This window comes from Neofelis nebulosa, chromosome 2, assembly GCF_028018385.1.
Source record: "Neofelis nebulosa isolate mNeoNeb1 chromosome 2, mNeoNeb1.pri, whole genome shotgun sequence".
NCBI lineage: Eukaryota > Metazoa > Chordata > Mammalia > Carnivora > Felidae > Neofelis > Neofelis nebulosa.
Genome location: NC_080783.1, coordinates 1,162,786 through 1,183,692, shown reverse-complemented (window position 1 = coordinate 1,183,692; position 20,907 = coordinate 1,162,786). Strand labels below are relative to the sequence as shown.

At 62.6% G+C, this 20,907-nt stretch overlaps 1 protein-coding gene across 13 annotated transcripts in view; it reads right to left on the bottom strand.

Annotated features, from left to right (window-relative positions):
• Positions 1 to 1,624: 1,624 nt before the first annotated feature.
• The window catches only part of ANKMY1 (ankyrin repeat and MYND domain containing 1), a 54,367-nt gene continuing 35,084 nt past the window's right edge, over positions 1,625 to 20,907 (bottom strand). For 8 of the 13 annotated variants that reach the window (XM_058699051.1, XM_058699030.1, XM_058699022.1 and 5 more), the window contains 5 exons: positions 17,604 to 17,717; positions 16,362 to 16,527; positions 12,731 to 12,809; positions 11,831 to 11,991; positions 1,625 to 2,175 (listed from right to left, as the gene is read on the bottom strand). In XM_058699051.1, coding sequence (XP_058555034.1) covers positions 2,021 to 2,175; positions 11,831 to 11,991; positions 12,731 to 12,809; positions 16,362 to 16,527; positions 17,604 to 17,717 — 675 coding nt within the window. In that variant the 3' untranslated portion in view covers positions 1,625 to 2,020. Of the gene's footprint in view, positions 2,176 to 7,145; positions 8,675 to 10,544; positions 10,738 to 11,830; positions 11,992 to 12,730; positions 12,810 to 16,361; positions 16,528 to 17,603; positions 17,718 to 20,075; positions 20,760 to 20,907 lie in introns of those variants that run through there. The other 5 variants (XM_058699045.1, XM_058699039.1, XM_058699063.1 and 2 more) reach the window with 5 other exon arrangements.

Below are 20,907 nucleotides of genomic sequence, written 5' to 3'. Positions count from 1 at the left end.
CCGCCCCCCGAGGCCCTCAGCGTCAGGGCGACTTCTAACTGGGAAGGCACCCTTGCCGATGAGTCTGTCTGGACTTTATTCTCGCCAAGGACTGGCTACGAGGGTCTGGGGCACACAGGTGGGCCGCCATGGGCACGGCCTCGCCACTTCCGGGCCCCGCCCTTGGTTGACCTTCACGTGAGGCTGGGGGTGCCGGTCCTGGCCATCCCGGGAGAGCAGGCTGGGTGCCCCCTTCAAACACGGGCCCCACGCCTGCACGGGGACTTGTGGCCGCATGCAGGAGCTGCCTGCCCGTGCCCTGCCTCTCACCGCCCCTAGGCCTGCGGCCCCCAGCTCGAGGTGGGGCAGGCAGGGCTGGAGGGGACACGTGGCCTGGCCCTTCCTGACCCCACCAGCTGCAGGGGGCCCGAGGAGGGGGCGGGGCTTTGACAGTTAAGGGCTTTTCCAGACTTACATACATTCACAGACGCTTTCCACCTGTTCACCCAGAGCCGCTTTTCAGCTACTCCCAGAGCTTGGAGGCACCTGGGCTTCCCGGACCTGGGCGCACCCCTGCTCACTCAGGCTGTCCGGGCCCGGGACCCCGCCATCCTCCCTCCCTCCCGGGCCCTAGCTGCTGTGGGTCCTGGGGAGGGGGCTGGACACTGCCAGAGAGGGGCTCAGGCAAGGGGACCCTCACGGGTCTGTCGGATGCTGAGCCCGGTGGCTGGGCACAGCAGTCCTAGCCAGCACCGGGACCCGACAAGGCCATTTCGAGCTGCTTTGCCTTGCGTCCTGCGCTGGTCGGGGCCCCCAGCCTGTGTCCCGCCGGGCAGCGCTCCCCCACGGGCACGCCCACCTTGTGATAACTCTGCTCCTGCCACCCCAGAGGGCTGGGCCCGGGGCCTGCTTCCCAGCAGGCAAAGGCCAGCTGGACTCTCGGGGGCTCTGGGGCAGCAGCCGCCCACGTGCCCGGATGGCAGCCTTGGCGGGCGCGTGGGCGTCCCCACCCTGTGTGCCTCTCTGGAGGGGGCGGCCCCAGCACAGTTGCTGGCGGGGCCGTAGCCAGGCCTGCTGTGTCCCCCTGCACGGTGTCACCTGGCATCACATGCTCTTGAGTCCTTGTACGAATAAAAGGTTGGAGAGCTCGTGTGGCTGTGGTGGCCCCATCCTGCCCAGCTCGGGGGTAAGCATGTGTCCGCGGGCTGTGCACAGCAGACGTGACTTGGGGGGTGGGGGAGGGCTTGGACACAGACCGCGCCCCGCGGCATAGCCCCCAGGCTGCAGGGTCCACGTCTCGGCGGCCCGCCCAGTGCCAGCGAGACGGAAGAGGCCTGGACCCACCTGCTGTCTGCTCCTTCCCTGCCCTGGACACGCATCCTGATGCGTGTCCCAGGAAGGTTCCAGCTCCCGCCAAGTGGGGACCAGCTTTGTGAGGCCGGGCCTGGCTGGACATCCTGACGGTCCAGTCTGTTGCCACCTCACCAGACCCCACCAAGCGGAGTCCTGTGTCATCACTGGGGCACAGGTGCCGGGCCCCAACACCACCCCCACGGGGTGCCCTGCGACCCGGTACCACACGCAGCGCGGGACCTCGTGACCAGCTCCTCGGCCAGAGCCTGGAGGCCAACACGGAAGCTGGAGCTGCCTTAAAGGGCCACTTTATTTGGGAACTGCGGCCACACTGGTGGGCCTGGCAGGCATTCAGCACAGCCTCTCTGTCCCCACGGGCCTGGAGTGCTGAGGAGCCAGCGACCCGGCCCCGGCTCCCCCGGCCCGGGACTCTGCTTAGCCGGGCAGTGCGTCCTGGGAGGGAAGACGCGGCCCCGGCACGGGGGCGGGGGAGGGCCTCTCCAGGGCCTGTGGCTCCTCGATGGCCCCTGGGCCATACGCCGGCCTCCCCTACAGAGCAGGGGCTGTGGGCTCAGTCGCCCACCTCCCCGGGGGTCCCGGGATGGCCCCTGGTCTAGCTCCTCCCAGGAGGTGAGGGTGGGGGCAAAGGCCTCCCTCCCTGAGGGGGCAGGTGGGTCTCTCTAGACAGTCATTCGTGGCTGTACATGGAATAGAAGCCTTTTAACCGGCGTGGTGGCTTCAGAGCCTCCGGCTTCTGGCTCGGCTTCTGGCTCGCCTCCTTGCCCAGATGCTTCGAGGTCTTCTGGAAGTTGGGTGTGCGCCCAGCCGGATGCGTTTTCCTTGCTGGGGAAAAAGGACCCAAGTGAGGTGGACGTCAGCACAGGACAGCTGACGGCGGGAGGGCAGGTGGGGAGGGTCCACCCCGCCCACAGCCCGCCAGGTGATGGTGGAGGAGAGGCCCCTCCCTGGCTCTTGGTCCCAATTCATTCCTCTGGGGAATCCAGGAAGCCACCGACATCCGGACCAACCCCCACCCCCACCGCTGGCAGAGAGCGGCCAGCTGCTGCGTAGCCCCTCGTGGCGGCCCGGGCAGGCCAGAGTGGGGCTCTGCAGGGGACACACGGGGCACACGCTCTGCTCCCGTCCAGGTGACACCAGCCTTCCTTCACCTGGAGACAGAAGTCACATTTATAATCAAAGTGCTAGCTCTCGTTCAGGATAGAGAACAGATTCTCTCACCCCATACCCTAGTGAACGTGGAAAGACTGGAACCAGGGGCTAGGTTCCTTCTGGAAACAAGACAGGTGGCAAGTCACAAGTCGGAGCCGTCGAGAGTGCGGGCCGAGGCCAGGGCAGGTGCCGCGGCCTGTGAAGGGCGGCAGTGGTGGCTCTAAGCACATCCCTCCACCCCTCACGCGGCCCTGAGGCTGGGAAACGTCTCTAGCTTACGTGCACTGCGGGGCCCCACCTGGGAAAGCAGAGAAACCAGCCAGCCAGGACCCTCTCGGGAACCTCAAAATACACAGCCACGTCGGCCACTGTCCCAAGCAAGAGTGACAAGCGGGAGAAAATACTGGGAAATGTCTGGCATTGAGAGGTCACAGCCACACGGTGGCTCGACCGCAATGACCCACCCCCACCCCCACTCCCCACTCCACAGACACCTCAGGATGCTGGACGAGTCAAGGACATTTACAGAGTCAGGAGCCGTCTGAGGTCACCTGAGTGAGGGTCCCTATAGGCCACACGGAGTGTGGGGGTGGGGCAGACACAGAAATGGCCCTGGGGGATGGCGGGGGGGGGGGGGTGCTGGAGCCGACCCCGGGCAGCCTGGACACAGGAACAGCAGCTCTCTGCTGGCCAGATGGGCCGAGAGAGCTGTGTTGCCAGGGCTCCGCCCAGAAACGGGGCTCCCCAGAGCACAGGGCTCCCTCTGATCACGGGAGAGGGAGTGACAAATCCCCCGTGATGGGAACTCAAATGAAAAACTACAACATGCCAAGAACACCCAGTGCCCAGAGCCATAGCCTGAGAACACGGGTAAGAGGACAAGCGGTCTACAAAGTCGGTGTTGTGTGGCATCCCAGAGAAAGAGATGGAAATCGTCAGGTTAGAACGCGTCCATTGTTTAGAAGAAAACAAAAGACTGGGGCACCAACAGAAGCTGAGGTGGGGACCCCACACAGCAGGCAGGACCCCACAGGAGGCTAGGGACCCCCCACAGGACCCCTGAAAGCAGGGAACCGCCCACAAGAGGTAGGGACGCCCACAGGAGGTGAGGACCACCCCACAGAAGGCAAGACTCTACAGGAGGCTAGGAACCCCCTACAGGAGGTAGAGACCTCCCCACAGGAGGCGGGCACCCCCCAGGAGGCAGGGACTCCCCCCAGAAGAGGCGGGGACCCCCCAGGAGGTGGGTTGGCAGTAATTCCAGGCCTCCAGGTGGGTGGGGGGGGGGTGGGCTGAGCCCCCCCATAGAGATAAAGCCCCACTGCACCGGTCCCCTGGCTGTCAGCCTGAATGCGGCCCCCAGGCTACGGAAGACCTTGCGGTTTGAGTCTCTCAGGATGAAATTCTGGAAAAGGCGAGTCTGTAGGGAGTGAGCACAAGAAGCAGCTGCCAGGGGCTGGGGGAGAAGAGGGCACGAAATAAATGGTGCTGGGCCACGGACCAGTCACAAGGGGAAAGAGAAAACAGGGCCCCTACGTCACACTGGCAACAACAAATCTATCGGGAAGGAATACGGACAAAAATGTGGAAAGCGACGCTTCGGAACACGGGCAAGACAACAGGACAGCGCGAGCTGAGGGTGAAGCGACCTTTCCCAGACACGCAAAGATGAGGTGGCCGGCCGCGCCCGCGTCAGCATTCGGTCCTGCACCAGAAAGACCAGACGCGGAAATGCAGGCCGTGGAATATGTAAGAAGCTTCTACCATCAAGGGAAAAGGCAATCGCGTAGAAAACTGTGGGCAAAGAGCGCACACACACACACACACACACAGAGCTAAATCACAGACAGGGGACTCCAAATGGCCAATAAATAATACATAGGATAAATAAAAATTGAATACATGTGAAAAGTCTCACAGTGGAAAGCAATCCCATGAGTCTGTTAGGGACGCAGGAATGAAGAGAACCTCATGAGGGAGAAGACAGAAGGCTTCACTGCACCTCGGTTCCCTTCTGGAAAAACCAGACATCAGATGAGCAGAGCTCCATGTGGACGTCTGGGCGGGGGGTGGTGCGTCAGGGGCTCCTCTCATTATTTTGTTGATTTTTTAAGATGTGCAGTGTTGAGCCAGGTCAGAGCCAGGTTTTGCAGAGCCTTGAAACTTTGGGAAGGAGGGGTGGCTCTTTAAAATAAAAGGGCCCAAACCACAAACAAAACGAAGCTGGCCACCCTGGCCTGTGGTCAGTCTGCGGACACGGCCAGAGGAAGGGGACAGGGGCAGGTGCTGGCTCGCCAGGCTCCAAGGGATGGGGGGGAGCGGTGCCTCCGCTCTGTGGCTGGGAAGGACCCCAGGCTCCCGGCCCTGGGTTTTCGGTGTCCTTCCCAGGATGCACCTGGCCACCCCAACACCATCTCTCCAGCAGTCACAGAACGCTGGGTTCCGGGCGGAACCCTGACAAACACGGGTTCCAGGCCTTCTGTGTCCATCGCCAACATTCCGGACCGACCGTCCCTCCCCGTCCCGAGCTCATCTCTGGCCGCTCCCCTCTCAGGCTTCTCGAACCACCCCCGTTCCCGGCTTCCTGGGGGGTCTCCTCCCAAGGCTCCCTTGACCTTACCCGGCCGCCCCTCGGGGCTCTGCCCGCTCTCCCAAGAGCCCAGGTATGGAAGGCCTGGGGAGGGGGCGGTGGCGACCGGGCTGGTCCCTCCACCTCCCCAGCACTGGCCCTCCCACTGCACCTCTGCCCCTCCCCGCACCCTGAAGACCATCATCTTTGCCGGCTCCATCGGCTCCCTTGATAAGTGAGGCCCAGCACCCCTCTGCACCCGTCCCCTGGTGCAGGGTCCCCTCCTGGACCCTACCTCCCCCAGAGCGCACCTGCTGCAGCCACCGTTCGCCCCCTGTCCTGCTGGCCAGCTCCCCAGCCTGAGCCTCCCTCCCTCACCCACTGTCCTCCTGACCGTCTCTTAAACCTGATCTGGGCTCTGCCACAGCCCAACTCCGTCTAGAGCCACAGGCGCCTCCGAGCTCGCCCTGAGGCCGCCATCCGGTCACCCTGTGACAACCCGCACCTCTGCTGTCCTGCCCCCACCTGCCCCACCTCGACTCCCAGTGCGGCCCCCCGGGGCTGGGGCAGGCCACCTGTTTCCCAGCCTGAGAGAGGACCCCAAGGGCCCAGGGGGGTGGCTGAGTAGAGCCTGGAGGGGCAGGACGACGGGAGCAAGGGGCGGGGACGGGTGGGCACACACAAGCTGGAGGACCGGAGGGCGGGGCAGGTGGGCTAGCCCCAGACCGCTCTCAGCAAACTGGCCCCTCGAGAGCTGCCTGAGTCAGCTGCCTGTCAAGTCCAGAGCTCTGCCTACTCAGCAAGCAGCCGTCTACACACATCCACGCACAGAGACACGCACCCTCCGCAGTCCAGCAGGGCAGGAGAAAGTCCCACACTCCGGGCTCCCCCTCCCCAGTCCTGGGGGCAAGCCCTCTTCCCACGGCAGAGCCCTGAGACCACTCCCACCCCCAGCGCAAGCTCGTGTCCCGGCGATCGTCCATCACGGGCCACGTCCACCCCAAGGGCTCTGCCACATCTCCCGTGAGCCACCGTGGGCACTCTCTGTGGCCCGGTGCCCGCGGGTGCCCCCACGTGCCGGGCATTTCTGTGCCGAGCTCTGCCCCTGTCCCACCAGGCCCTTCCCCTGAGCACCCGTCCCTCCCACGCCCACTGCCCGGCCGGCCTCCACTCCTGCCCTCACGGCCCTGACGCTCAGCGGAGCCCCCAGACGGACTCCAGCCGGGCCTTCCAAGGCCTTCTCCTCCACGGTGTCTAGGTCCTCACGAGTCACCAGGCCCCGCACGCTGTCCCCGCTGACCGCACACCCCCACCACGTTCCTCCCACGCCCAGCAGCGCCCTGAAGCACAGAAGACCTGAGTGTTCCTCCCCTGTGTGACTTGGGCACGCGCACCTCTTCTCCGCCTTGAGCATGTGACTGACAGTCCCAGGGGCGCCAGACCCCCAATGACAGAGGAGCCCACAAAGCAGGGGCCTCAAAGGTCCTCGGGCGCAGGCCAGCAGGGAGACGGGTGGTGGCTCGGCGCAGGGCCTGCCCTGGGTACAGGCCTCCTCGTCCTCCTGGGACGTGCGCGCTGCAGCAGGGCCTGAGTGACCAGAACTCCCACGTTCGCAGAGAGCCAAAGGGCGTGCACACTGCAGCCAGAGAGGGGAGGCGGGTCCATCCACGGCAGCCGGGCGTCCGGGGCACCTCGTGCTCAGAGGGAAGCAGGCAGAGCGGCGCAGTGACATCACAGAACTTTCCGAGGAGGGAGCTGAACTCTGCAGGACCCCCCCAGGACAGGCGACCAGGGGGGCCCCTTCCTCGCTCCACACTCTGGCAGTGTCCAGCTTCTACTTGATGTGGAGCAGAAACAGCTCGGCCGATAGCAGGGAAAGCCGACCCACAGGGACAGCGAAGGTCCGAGCTGTCCCTGAGAGTCAGAAGACCGGCGCGGCGGCCCACGGCACTCAGGACGTGACGGGCGGCTGCTGGCTGGGACACACCTGCTCTGGGAGGGGTCGGAGGACGCACTGCATGTCCGCCGGGGCCAGCGTCTCCACAGCCCCCGCACGGAACTGGTACAGAGCCGGGGCCGAGCCCCGCCCATGCCTCGGTGCCCAGCAAAAAAGGGCGAGGTGAGAGGCGGCTGCTTCAGCATTTTCTGAAGATGGAAGGCACCGGATTCCTGATGAGCAGGATGTCTGGGTGACAGAGGCAGGCCTGAGCGTCGCCGGCGGTGGGGAGACTGGGCGAGGCGGGGGCGGCTCACACATACGTGAAAACACACACAGGCACCACGGGGACTGGACAGACAGATGAATGGGTTAAGTGACGTCCGGAGGCAAAGACTCAAGCTGGAGGGACTAACTTCGGTGTACCTTTCCGTAAGATGCATCTCCACCCTTTTAAGAAATTGGTGGTGGCAAAGCTCTCCCCTGTCCACACAGGGCCGCCACGCTGCCAGCTAATGTGAGCCCCGGAGGGGATAAAGAGCGAGCCACAGACACGAGAAAGGAACGGGATCCCCCGCTGGATCCTCCGTCGGCACCCGCAGACCCTGCCACCAGCCCAGAGGCTGTTCCCGACAGGACGGGAAGCGGGAAGGCCCCGGCGCCAAGGGAGGTGGGCCTGTGCAGCGGCCGGCTGGGCCCGCCATCAGTGCGGCCCGGGTCCCCACCAGCTGGTGGCCTCACAGCGGCTGAGGTTCTCCCGGGAACACCGTTCCTGTCCTGGGGTCTGGCAGACACGGCGTATCTCCCACACGAGAGCTCTCCCTTCTAGAACAGACTCCCGGGGGCCAGGGATCCGGTTATCTTGTCCCCTACAATATTGAGGTGCCCAGAGCATGGCCATCAGAGAGGAAGTGCCCAAGGCACAAGTCGACCCAGAAGCAGAGAGGACTGCACTGGGCAGCTGTCTGAGAACGGGAAAGGAGGAGCCACAGGGATGTTTGAAAGAGGGCAGGGCACTGGCAGGGGTGGGGAGGGGGCCGGAGCAGCCCTAAGGGGGACTGTGAGCGACGGGCGCAGGGAGCAAGGCAAGCAAAGGACTCTGACAGACGCCAAGTGAATGCGGGAGCAACGCGGGGGGGCCCTGTGGCTGCGCGGAGCCTCGGTGGCTGCAGGGACAGAGAGGAGGGAAGGGTCAGTGGCGGCAGGAGGTTCCGAAAGTGGCCTGATTGGGGCCAACTTTGAAGGCAGAGCTGAGCAGACTTGCCACAGGACTGGGTGGGGGAGAGAAAGGTCCGAGAGCAGCCGGGGTGACACCTCTGCACAGGAAACTATGAAGCTGGGCCCAGAGGGCACATCCCCGCCTGGAGGCACCCCCAGCGCAGACGCCGCGCCCTCCCAGTCACACTGGACCGTCAGAACAGTTACACGAGGACAACAAGGCGCCTTCTGACCCGGCAGACCCCGTCCGCGTGCAGTAACGGCCGGCACCCGTCACAGGTAAACAGAAATGCCGCAGGGGCCTCAGCCTGGAGAGTCCGGGACTCGGGCACCCTGGGCACACATGGCTGGCAAGCGAAGGGTTCCCGGGGTCCCGTCATCACTCGGCCTCCGGGACAGTTCTTGCCGGGCGGCTCGCAGATCTTACGCGACAATTCACTCTAGGCTGACTGGAAAATTACAGGTGAAACAATAACGCGTGAAGATCGCTTGTCAAATCTGGGCCCTGTAACCTCTCCATGTGGGGACGGCTTCCTAGACCTGCCACCAAACCCGACCCGGAAGGACCGGATTTGATGACAGAGTGAGAAACCCCGTGCAGCTAAACTCGAACTGGGAGAAGGTCGTCCGCACAAGAGGCCGGGGGGAGCCCTCCCGAGGCAGGAAGGGCGAGCATCTCCAGTAACACGAGGAAAAGCCCAAACACAGGATCACGCGTGCAGAGGACTTCCCCGTGTACACGCGCTCCCTGGGAGGTGGGACATCGAACTTACTGCCGACGCTTGCGAGGCACCGGGCGACCGGGCGTAGACTCGCTCACCAGCCTCACAAGCAGGCTAAGAGGAGGAGGCGGAAGACGAGAGCGCTCCGAAAACCCGAAAACACCAGAGGCGGAGGGTGTGTGTGCACAGCATTGCGCCACCGGTGAGCCCTGAAGCCACCGGGCGCCACACCTGCCTCCGCTCCCGCGCGGAAATGGTGCGACGCGCACGGCGCATCAGAAAGGCGGGTCGAGGTCACAAAATGGGTCGTTTAATTAAAAACAAATGGAGGGACACATGAAAAAACCCGTGTGCGCACACGCACAATGACAGATTAGAACCTGCTATGTTCAGGGTGTCCTGGAGTAGTAAGACTAGGACGATTCCAACGGTTTATTTTACTGTGGTTTCACACTTGTGTTGTATTTGTTCCCTCAGGGGCAGAGAGAGAGGGAGACCGAATCCGAAGCCGGCTCCGGGCTCAAGCCGTCAGCACACAGCCCCACGCGGGGCTCGAACTCAGGAGCCGTGAGATCAAGACCTGAGCTGAAGTCGGACGCTTAACCGACTGAGCCCCCCAAGCGCCCCCGTTGTGTTCTTTTTTAAACAATAGGTGTATAAACACGTGCATCATCAGAATAAAAATCATCTTCATTTGGGGGAAATTATGTTGCAGAAAAACTTTTAATAGCATAGAACGATGTCTGTGGCTACGTTTAGAACCTATCGACCGAGCCCCCACTTTCAGATACGTGGGGGGGGCGGGGTCGCGTGCCTCTCCGGGGCTGATACAAAGCCGCACAGCTCCACTCACGGCCCTTTCTCCTCCTGCCCAGGCGCCTTCCTCACCCCCTTACGGGAGCATCACCTGGGAGCCCCCCGGCCAGCTTGCCACCAAGGAGCCCCAGCTCTGACAAGAGACCGAGGAAATCAGGCAAAACAGCCACAGGCAGGGCTGCCTTGACCAGCCAAAAGCCGGCCTTGTTGGGGTCCCCACACGGGCTCAGTCCCCCCCCTTTCCCAACCATTCCTCCCACCTGCCCGCCCCACCCCCCGCCCCCTGCACACGCCCACCACCTAGGGCTCTGAGCAGTCACACCCCAGTCCTCAGACCTCACTGCCCCTTTCCTCCCACCCCTCCAGGAAAGCAGACCCACCACCCATGGCCCAGCATCGCTGCAACCACGCCAACGACCCACAGGCACCCCCACGGTCACCTCCACCTCAGTCACAGGTGAATTCCACATGCACCGTCCCCTCTAGAGCGTGCCTGACCCACACAGGCACTCAGCAAATGCACTTGGAAGAAATGAACGCCCCGGACACCAGTCGGGAGCAGGGAGCCTGGAGTCTCTGAGCAGGAACCGAACCGATGGAGACCCAGGGCTGGGAGCCCCTGCAAACATCCCCCCGGGCGCAGGAGTGACCTCCCCACAGTCATCTCTGGACTGCGCTCCAGCCGTGACCCTCATCCACCCAGCGTGCCTGTCTCCTGACAGACACCGGGCAGGAACGGCCAGGGAGACCCTAGGGTAGGGGCGGAGCAAGGCAGAAGGGGTTAAAAACATCCCCAGCGGGGCCACTTTATTGCGAGGCCAGGAGGGATACATTGCCACGCACAGCCCCATGGGTGCAGACCGCCTGCCCCCCGCCAGCCGCCGCGCAGGGCCCTCCCGAGCCTCGGGCATCACGCCATTACTGAGATTCTTCCAGCAGGTGCGGTTCCTCCAGGTGGGCCTCTGGACCGGGAACTGGCAGGGAGCACGGAGGTGAGGGCCCGGGCTGCCCCCGGGAGGCAGGAGCGCAGAAGGGCCACCCCCGGTGGGCCCTGCCAGCTTGCTATACCACCTGGGACACGGCGCTCCCCGCCGCACACGGGGTGACGAGAGCCCCCCCACCCCACCGTGCCACACCTGGCTTCACGCTCGCACACGTGTGGCACGCGTGGCAAGGACTGAGCGTGAGCCGTGATAGCTCTTCAGAGGGGGGCTTCCCAGCCCGGGGTCTGCGCGCCTTGCCCAATCCAGGCGCACCCCACGGGAGCCCGCCAGTAAAATCCCCACTCTACCGAGGGTGAACGTGGAGGACGGAGAGTCAGATCTCAGAGAGCCACGGACCCAAGGGCGGGGATCAGCCCGGCCTCTCTGTCCGACCACACCAAAGACAGGCTCCGAGAAAGGGCAGCCAACACCTGCCCCTCCCTCCGCCTGGTCAAGTGCCAGGGGACAACTCTGCACACAGCCGTGCTCAGCACTGGCACCCTCGGGGCCGTGGAGCCCTGGTGTGGCGTCGCCACCCACGAGCCCGTACCTCCTCCTCAGGTCATCCCAAAGGAGGGGAGGCAGGGAGGATGGGCTAGCAGGAAGCTTCCAGAAGCAGCGCCAAGGCCAAGTGCCCTATGATCCAGGGAAACCAGTGCCCACCGGGGCCCCCACGTGTCCGGTGGAGCCCCCGTGTGGCCGGCAGAGCCCCCCGTGTGTCCAGAAGGATCCCCCGCCGTCCACAAGAGCCCTCACGCGTCCAGCGGAGCCCCCACGTGCCCAGCAGAGCCCCACGTGTCCAGCAACGCCCCTCACACGTCCCATGGAGCCCCCGGATCACGTGCCAGTTCTGTGGCGCCCAGGCCACGCCCACCTCCAGGGAGCCACGGTCACACGACGCCCGGAGAAGGACCAGGTAGGCTCAATGTCTACGCAACAGGCCCGTCTGGGAATTGTGGCAAGTGGCTTGAATCTGAGAGACTTCAGGGAATAAGCGACCCCCGCGCTCAGCCACCCCACGGGCCGGTGCCCGTGTCCTCGCACACAGCAGGCCCCACGCAGCCTGCCCGGCGGCTGGACTCACCGATGGCCAACAGGCTGCCACAGTCCCTCTTGTGGAAGTCACCCCAGGCCCTGGTCTTACAGTACTTGCTACAGGTCAGGATCCCGTAGCAGCGGGTGCAGGGCACGAGGCGCACCCCGACGGAGCGGCCGCACCAGTAGCAGAACTTGAAGAAGGGGATCCTGCAAAGGAGCCACACGGGCAGTGGGGCAGGGCCCGCCGTCCGTGCCCGCCCGACCCCGAGCTCGGGGCCCTTCCCAGCCGTCCCCGCCGGAGCTGCCGTCCCCCTCACAGGATGGCCACTCACATGCGGACAGAAGACCCAAAGTCCCCGTCCAGGGATGGGGCCGGTTAGAGCGGGAAGCACACTCTGCCGCCTGAAAGCCCGCCACCAGGGCCCGGAGGAGACGATGCCGAGGCGTCAGAGACCCTGACGCGCCGCAGCACGAGGGGAGCAGACTCCAGCGGGCACCCCGTGCGACTGTGAGTGAGCCTGGCACCCCCACGCCGTCTGCCTCGGGAGCAAGGCGAGCCCCGGGGTGGACGCACCCCCGGCCTGTCCCCGCTCCTCACCCCCACCTCACCCAGCAGGCTTCGCTGGGCAGGCACCTTCCAGGACGCCCGCGGGGGTACGTCTATAAAGAGATTGTTCTGGAAAGGCCGGGTGGTTGCAGAGCCATGACCTCGAGGAGGAGCGGGTGGGGGAGGGGCCGGGAGGGACGCAGGGGCGCAGGGCAGCACCAGCAGAGACGTCTCTGAGAAGCGGAGCCCAGGCTCAGACCCCACCGGGCCGCTCCAGGACGGCACCCGTGACCCCAGCCACGGCCCGTGTTGCTCAGGGCTCAGACGGAGCAACGCTGTCCTGGGCAGGGGGTCAGGCCGGTCACACCGTCCGGCCCACCGCCACCCTCGGCCACTTACGGCTCCTGCTCCTCCAAGTGGAGCTCCTTGGACAGGCTGGTGCTTTTCTGCTTCAGCCTGCGGTAGGGGGTCAGCTCCGCTGCACGGACAGAGAACCGTGTCAGTCCCCGCGGGCCCGCCTAGTCGCGCCGTGGTGCCCTCGGGTGTAAGGAGCTCTGAGCTGCCCACCTCAACCACCCTCCTGCCGGGAGACCACGCCCAGCACTGCAGGGAACTGGGTGGGGGACCCCAAGCCTTTTACAGCCCAAGGCAAGTCTGAGGAGACAGGGCGGAGCCTGGGGCCGTTGAGGAGTCCACGACCTCTGGGGAGGGGGGCTTCACCCCTCGGCCCCCCTCTGCTCCTGCATGCTTGGCCTCGCACCTGCAGCCTCCTGGCCACCCTGCCCCTCTGCCACCAGGCTTCTTTGCCCTTGGCCAGCTCACGACACTCTCTGGAGCGGACACTCCTGGCTCTGCCGTCTGGCAGCTGGCAACGGGACGCACCTGAGCTGGGGGGCCAGAGGCCGGCGAGCCCCCCTAGTTACTACCGGGGGTCCGCTGCACCTCTCCGCCTTCCTCTCCTTACACAGCACATCAGTCCTCCCCAGGAAGGCCGCCTGACCTCTAATTAGGCAGGAACCCCACAGACACCTGCCGGTCACGAGAACAGAGAAGGTGGGGCCCCCCTTCCTCCCCTGTCCCTCCCGCGCCCACCGGCAGCCAGGGCTGCACCCCAGCCGCTACAGGGGCTAGAGCGTGGGCCCGGGGAGCCAGCTCCGTGACCGTGCACACAGAGTCAAAGCCACTGTGGTGAACACCACGTGGCACCAGGAGAGGTGACGGTAAAGCCGAGCTGGACGCGGGATCTCGTGGTGCCGCAGCATCACGGCCACTCGTTTCAAAGGACACGGGCAGAGAAACGAGAGCACCTCTTTGTTACAGTGCCGGGGCTCTTTAACGGCTCCGGTGACATCCCCTCCACACTCCATCCAATTCACGCGTTCAAGTGCACGGTTTAATGGCCCTTAGCACATCCACAGGTGCGCAGCCATCGCCGTGACCAACTGTCCAACGTGCTCATCACTCCAAAATGGAACCCTGCCCGATAACCACCACGCCGTGATTCTCCGGCCGTCCAGTCCCAGGCAGCCGCCGATCTACTCCGTCTCTGCGCATCTGCCTAGTTTGGACGTTTCACATGAACGAGCTCATACACTGTGTGTGTGTGTGTGTGTGTGTGTGTGTGTGTGTGTGGTATCTGGGGACCAGATTCTTCCGCTTAAATAACGTTTTTGAGGTGCATACACGTAGCAGCACTCCACTCCTTTTTCCGGGTGAGTCACATTCCATCATGTGGATGTGCCACAATTTGCTCATCCATCAGTTGACGGATATTGGGGTTCTTTCCATCCTCTGACTTGTGTAAATGCTGCTGCTGTAGACAGTGGAGCACAAGTTTTGGGCGGACTCATATTCTCCGTTCTCTCGCCTTTCTACCTGGGAGTGGAATCGCTGGGTCATACGGCGACTCCACAACTAACATTCGAGGGAAGCTGGACTGCTCTCCCAAGAGGCTACACCGTGGTACGTTCCCACCAGCCCCGAACGAGGGCTTCCTCCACATCCTCGCCAACACGCGTTGCTTTTTGATTACCGTCCTCCTGGTGGGTGCGAAGGGATTCTCTCAGTGCAGTTTGATTTGTCCGTCACCAATGACTAATGATGTTGAGCATCTTTTCATGTGCTTCATGTCCATTTGTGTATCTTTCTTTGGAGAAATTTCTATTCATACTCTTTGTCCATTTTTAAAAAATTTTTTTAGTATTTACTTTTGAGAGAGAGACAGAGGACAAGTGGGGGAGGACAGAGAGCGAGGAGACACAGAATCCGAAGCAGGCTCCAGGCTCTGAGCTGTCAGCACAAAGCCCGACCCAGGGCTCGAACCCATGAACCATGAGATCATGACCTGAGCCAAAGTCGGATGCTTAACCGACTGAGCCACCCAGGTGCCCCATCCACTTTTTAATTCAGTTGTCTTTATTATGGAGATTTAAAATTTTTTAATTTACCCTACATACAAGTATATCTCCCACATTGTTGGTTGTCTTTTCATTTTCTTGATAGTGTCCTTTGAAACACAAAAGTTTTTAATTTTGATGAAATCCAATTTATCCATTTTTTTCTTTCATCACTTATGCTTTTGGTGTCATATCTAGGAATTCATTGCCAAGTCTGAGGATAGGTAGATTTGTCCCTGTGTTTTCTCTCTCTCTTTTTTTTAAGTGTTTATTTATTTTTGAGACACAGAGAGACAGAGCACGAGCAGGGGAGGGGCAGAGAGTGAGGAGACACAGAATCCGAAGCAGGCTCTAGGCTCTGAGCTGTCAGCACAGAGCCCGACACGGGGTTCAAACTCATGAACCATGAGATCGTGACCTGAGCCGAAGTCGGATGCTTCACCGACTGAGCCACCCAGGTGCCCCGTCCCTATGTTTTCTTTGATGAGACTTGCAGTCTAAGCTGTCACATTTAGGTCTTCGATGCAAATTGAATTAAATTTGGTATATGGTGTGAGGTAGGGTCAAACTTCATTCTCTTGTGTCTGGATAACCAGCTGTCCCAGTACTATTTATTAAAAAGTCTGTTCTTACCCTCACTAAAAAGCCTTGGCACCCTTGCTGAAAATTAACGGACATACACGTGGGCTTACTTCCGGGATCTGTATTCCATCCATTGTTCCGTGTGTGCCTTTGTGCCGCCACACTGTTTGTATTGTTGTTTTGCAGTAAGTTTGTCATTTTGACTTTAGGAAGCGTGAGTCCTTCAACTTTGTTCTTTTCTTTCAAGATTGCTATAGCTATTCTGGGACCTTTGTAATTCCATGTGAGTTTTTAAATTAGCTTCTCGGTTTGTACAAAGTAGACAATGGGATTCTGATACGGAGACATCTTTCCATTTATCGAGGCCTCCTTTAATTTCAGCAATGTAGTGTTCAGAGTATAAGTTTTGCACTGCTTTTGTTAAGTGTATTAATAAGTATTTTATTCTTACTGATATCGTAAATGAAACTGTTTTTTAAATCTCAGGCTGCAGGGGTCAGGCAGCCTGGGCACAGAGGTTGGGTGACTGGGACACAGAAGTCAATCTGTGTTGGGCCACAGAGGACAGGCCTTTCTGGGGCACAGAGGTCAGGCCGTGCTGGGCACAGAGGTCAGGCCTTTCTGGGGCACAGAGGACAGGCGTTTCTGGGGCACAGAGGTCAGGCCTTTCTGGGGCACAGAGGTCAGGCCTTTCTGGGGCACAGAGGACAGGCCGTGCTGGGCACAGAGGCTTGGCGGCCAGGGCAGCATATGGCCAGCAGCAGCTGCCATCCGGAGGGGAGCATCTCCTACCCAACTGCAGCCAGAGCAGCGACCTGTGCTGCTCCTGGCGGGTCACGACCCCAGCCCCTCGGTGACACGGGTACAAAGGCCACCATCCCGGGTATGTGATTCTATCCTTTCTGGGGACGCTCTGTCACGCAGAGGAGACGTGGCTGGCCGGCCGGTGAGCTGAGGGGCCGGCCCCGCACCGCTCCCCACGCTCCGGGGAAGCAGGCTCGGCTCTCAGCTGATGGTCCTGAGCCCGCGCGGCCGTGCCCGCCGCCACCCACCTCTTTTGCTCAGGTACAGCACCTTCGGGTCCCACTGGCTCTCCTTGGCGAAGACAGCGCGGCGCAGCTGGAAGCCCATGTATTCCAGGATCTGCTTCCGGGCCAGGAGGACCTCCCGGTCCACCGGCATCAGCGCGTAGAAAGGAGAGCGGGCGATCTTCCGGTCCTGCAGCCCAGCTCCAGGTTACCGCCAGGGACCGCGGGGCCCCAGCCCCCGCCCTGGCCGGCCACCACAGGAGGGGACACCCCGCAGGGCCCCAGCCCCCGCCCTGGCCGGCCACCACAGGAGGGGACACCCCGCAGGACCCCAGCCCCCGCCCTGGCCCGCCACCACAGGAGGGGACACCCCGCAGGACCCCAGCCCCCGCCCTGGCCCGCCACCACAGGAGGGGACACCCCGCAGGGCCCCAGCCCCCGCCCTGGCCGGCCACCACAGGAGGGGACACCCCGCAGGACCCCAGCCCCCGCCCTGGCCCGCCACCACAGGAGGGGACACCCCGCAGGACCCCAGCCCCCGCCCTGGCCCGCCACCACAGGAGGGGACACCCCGCAGGGCCCCAGCCCCCGCCCTGGCCCGCCACCACAGGAGGGGACACCCCGCAGGGCCCCAGCCCCCGCCCTGGCCCGCCACCACAGGAGGGGACACCCCGCAGGGCCCCAGCCCCCGCCCTGGCCGGCCACCACAGGAGGGGACACCCCGCAGGACCCCAGCCCCCACCCTGGCCCGCCACCACAGGAGGGGACACCCCGCAGGACCCCAGCCCCCGCCCTGGCCCGCCACCACAGGAGGGGACACCCCGCAGGACCCCAGCCCCCGCCCTGGCCCGCCACCACAGGAGGGGACACCCCGCAGGGCCCCAGCCCCCGCCCTGGCCGGCCACCACAGGAGGGGACACCCCGCAGGACCCCAGCCCCCGCCCTGGCCCGCCACCACAGGAGGGGACACCCCGCAGGGCCCCAGCCCCCGCCCTGGCCGGCCACCATGGGGGGGGGGACACTGGCGGAGAGCACACGTCCTAACGGTGGGGCCAAAGCAGAACAGCGCTCAGAACGCTGGCGCACAGGCAGCCACACCAGCAGCCACGCCAGCGGGATGCGCTGGGGGAGCCCACGTCTTCCCTTGCAGAAGGCCAGGGGTGGGCTCCCGTCCGGCGTGAGGGGCCTGTGGCCCAGCCTTGCCCGAGAGCCATCGGCGGCCCCAGGTCCTCTACCCCTATCGCCAACAGGCGCGTAAAGCCGTACCTGGTGGAATCTGAAGTACCCGTAATCGACAGCTGTGCCCACAGCCACCTTGTCCCCCTGTGTGAGTGTCACAGGGTTCAGGATGTCAGCCCCGTAACCAATGAGCCGGTCAATCTGTGGAGAACAGAGCCTGTGTCACATGTGCACAGACGCCCCAGCCAGCAGAAAGCAGGATTCGGAACCAGGGTGCCCGGTGCCGTGACCCAGGCCACCTGAGGCTTCCGAGGCTCGCTCACTGGATGGCGGGAGGGTGGCCCCGAGGACAGGGCCCCAAGCAGGAGAGCAGGTGCCACCAGCAAGGAGGACTGTCGCTCACATTATCCAGGGGCCACCCTCCCGGGCGTGTGGAGAGTCAGCAGACGGACCGGAGAGACGTGCCGACCTCACGGCTGGGAAGTCAGCGCGGAGCACAGGCTGGGCCACCCCTCGGGGAGCCCCCCCGGACACCCCGCGTGGAGCCGCCGCAGGTCTGTAACTGGAGTCTGTTACCGTCCCGGTCCCCAGACTGGAAGCGACGGGAGAGCGAACGCCAGGCCGGTCCCGCTCACCACCCCTTGCCGACGCGGCCCGGGCGCGCAGTGACTGTGGGCGCGTGGGCGCACCCGTGCGAACGCAGTGCGTCGGTTCGTAGGCGTGCGCGAGGGACCTCTGGCGCCCACCACAGCAAGGTCTCAGGCTGGAGACTTACCACGTTCCATTCATAGCGAATGGCACCCAAAAGAGGTGCCCCCGCTCACACCGAGGAGGGAGGGGGCGAGTTCCGTGAAGAGGTCTCGTGGTGTTACAGTTTCGGCGCGGCATCTTAACAAAACCGCAAAACCACCGGGCCCAGTGCAGCCCAGTATGACCCGATGCGAACCGGGCCGTCATCGGCCGACACCGCCCGTACCGCCTATGGTCCACTTCCTAGCCGAGCGGGGCCGCCGGTCAGAGATGCGCAGCGGTCCCCAAACAGCCAGCAGAGCACAGTGCCAGCGGGTGGGAGGCCCCAAGCCTGTCCTCAAATGTGCTGACCGCGTTCGCAGCCAGAACCAGAGGCACCAAAGGACTCTCTTGTTCCAGAGCCCTGACAGCCCCACGTTCCCCCACTGACTGTAGCTGCAGACGCTGGGACCGGGCGGGGGGGGGGGGGGGGTGGGGGGGTGGGTGCCTTTCACCGGGGAAGCACAGAGAGGAGGCCAGCCCTCTGCGTCGTCTCTGCTGCACCTGGGCTTTTCACACCTCACAGATACACCTTGCGGTCGCAAGGGCAAGAAGCTGGCTTAAAGGACTTGCTCAGGGGTCGAGGAGGAGGAAATGCAGTGGCTTCTAAAGCTGGCTGCAGGCTCGGGTCAGGGCAGGAGGAGGTGAAGGATGCAGTCGCAATGTGGGCTGACCCCGAGGGGAAGGAAGGCCTGCCGATGGCAGGACGGCGGGGGTCCGGGGAGGGCCAGGTGCCGCACGGCCCTACCAAACATCTGATAAACGCGGACTTTCTTGGCGTGGCGACGTGCTGGACGGCCCCGCCTGGAGCCAGGCACACTGCGGGCTGGCTGGCTGGCAGAGGGAAGTGCCAGGGAGGCCGGAAGGTGGGCAGGGGAGGTGTTGATAACTGGTACTTCTGGGTGAGGCAATATGGCATCACTCTGCTGTTCTTTTATGTTTGTTTTCGTAAAAAGTATTAAGTGGATAAATTTTAAGTAATTAAGTCATTGAAAAACCGACTGACTTGGCTGATTTGGGGCCAGGGGCAAGAACCCACAGGGCTGTTGGGTCCCCTTGAGGCACCGGAGAGCAAGGCAGACATCAGAGGCTGAGGGGACCAGGGGAAGGCTCCGAGGTTAAAGAGGAGACAATTCAAGGGTGAAGAAAGAGAGTCCTTCCACCTGCCAAACAATCACGGAAGCAGATAGCACAGTTGGGGCCAAGCGGAAATACCCAGCCCCGAATCCGGGACGCAGCACGGAGAGGCCCCAGAAGCCCATCTGCAGGCATTTCCAGGTGCTCAGAGGACAATCTCAGGACAAAATAGGGTCCTCAAAACGGGATCTGGAAATAGGATCTCAAGAAAAGGAGTCTTACTTTTCCAAAGAAGACAGAGGGCCGACACAAGATGCCCCGCATCACTCATCGTCGGGGAAATACAAATCCAAACACCGGTCAGAGTGGCTAAAAGTAACAACCCAAGAAACAACGGGTGTTGGTAAGGATGCGGAGAGAGGGGAAGCTCTTGTACCGTTGGTGGGAAGGCAAACTGGTGCAGCCGCTCTGGAGAACGGTGAGGAGGGTCCTCAAGAAACTATCCAGCAATTGCACTACTAGGTATTTACTCAAAGGATACAAAAATACTGATTCAAAGGGGTACATGCACCCCAGTGTGTACAGCAGCCCTATCAACAAGAGCCAAGCCAGGGAAAGAGCCCAAGTGTCCTTTGGCTAAATGAACGGATAAAGAGGGTGCGGTGTCGTGTGCAACGGAATATTACTCGGCCATCAAGAAGAAGGAAATCTTGTCTTTTGCAACAACATCGACGGAACTGGAGGGTGTTAGGCTAAACGAAATAAGTCAGAGAAAAATAAACATATGATTTCACTGATCTGTGGAATTTAAGCAGAACGGCGGAGCGTATGGGAAGGGGGGAGAGAGGGAGAGAAACCACCAGAGACTCTAAACGATAGAGAACGTGGGGTGGGGGCGGCGCCAGATGGGGGAGGGGCGTTGAGGAGGGCGCTTGTTGGAATGAGCCCTGGGCGTCTTATGCAAGGGATGAATCACCAAATTCCCCTCCCGAAGCCAATCCCACGCTGTACGTTAACTAGAATTTAAACGAAAATGTTCGAAAAGAAAGGAAAGGAGTCTTGGTTCTTTTTACATAAAGTTATGCCTCTGTCAAGTGCGATGGCCTCCAGAAAGTCAGGGTCTCATTCCGCCTCCGGCTTCCCCCTCTGGCGCTCACAGCTCGCAGGGAACCACACTGTGACCCTCAGTGGAGCCAGGGCAGGGAGGAGCCCACCGAGAGCCGCGCCACGAGACTGTGGGGAGGGACTTCTCTGGGAAGGGCTGTGGAAGGCCCAGGGAGGGGAGGTGGGAGGCAGCAGGGGATGTGCCTCGGTGCCCGGCAGAACCAGCTGGCAAGGCAGGAAGGGACTCGGAGGGAACAGCAGGGCTTCCGGGACCTACAAAGCAGAGAGTGCCTCCTGGTCACACTGAGCCCACCTAGAAGAACAGGGCCGACACCAACGAGCCACGTCCATGGACAGGACACGGCACCCCGGGTCCCCGCCCGGGACACGGCCCCCCAGATGCCTTTCCGGCAGGTCCCTG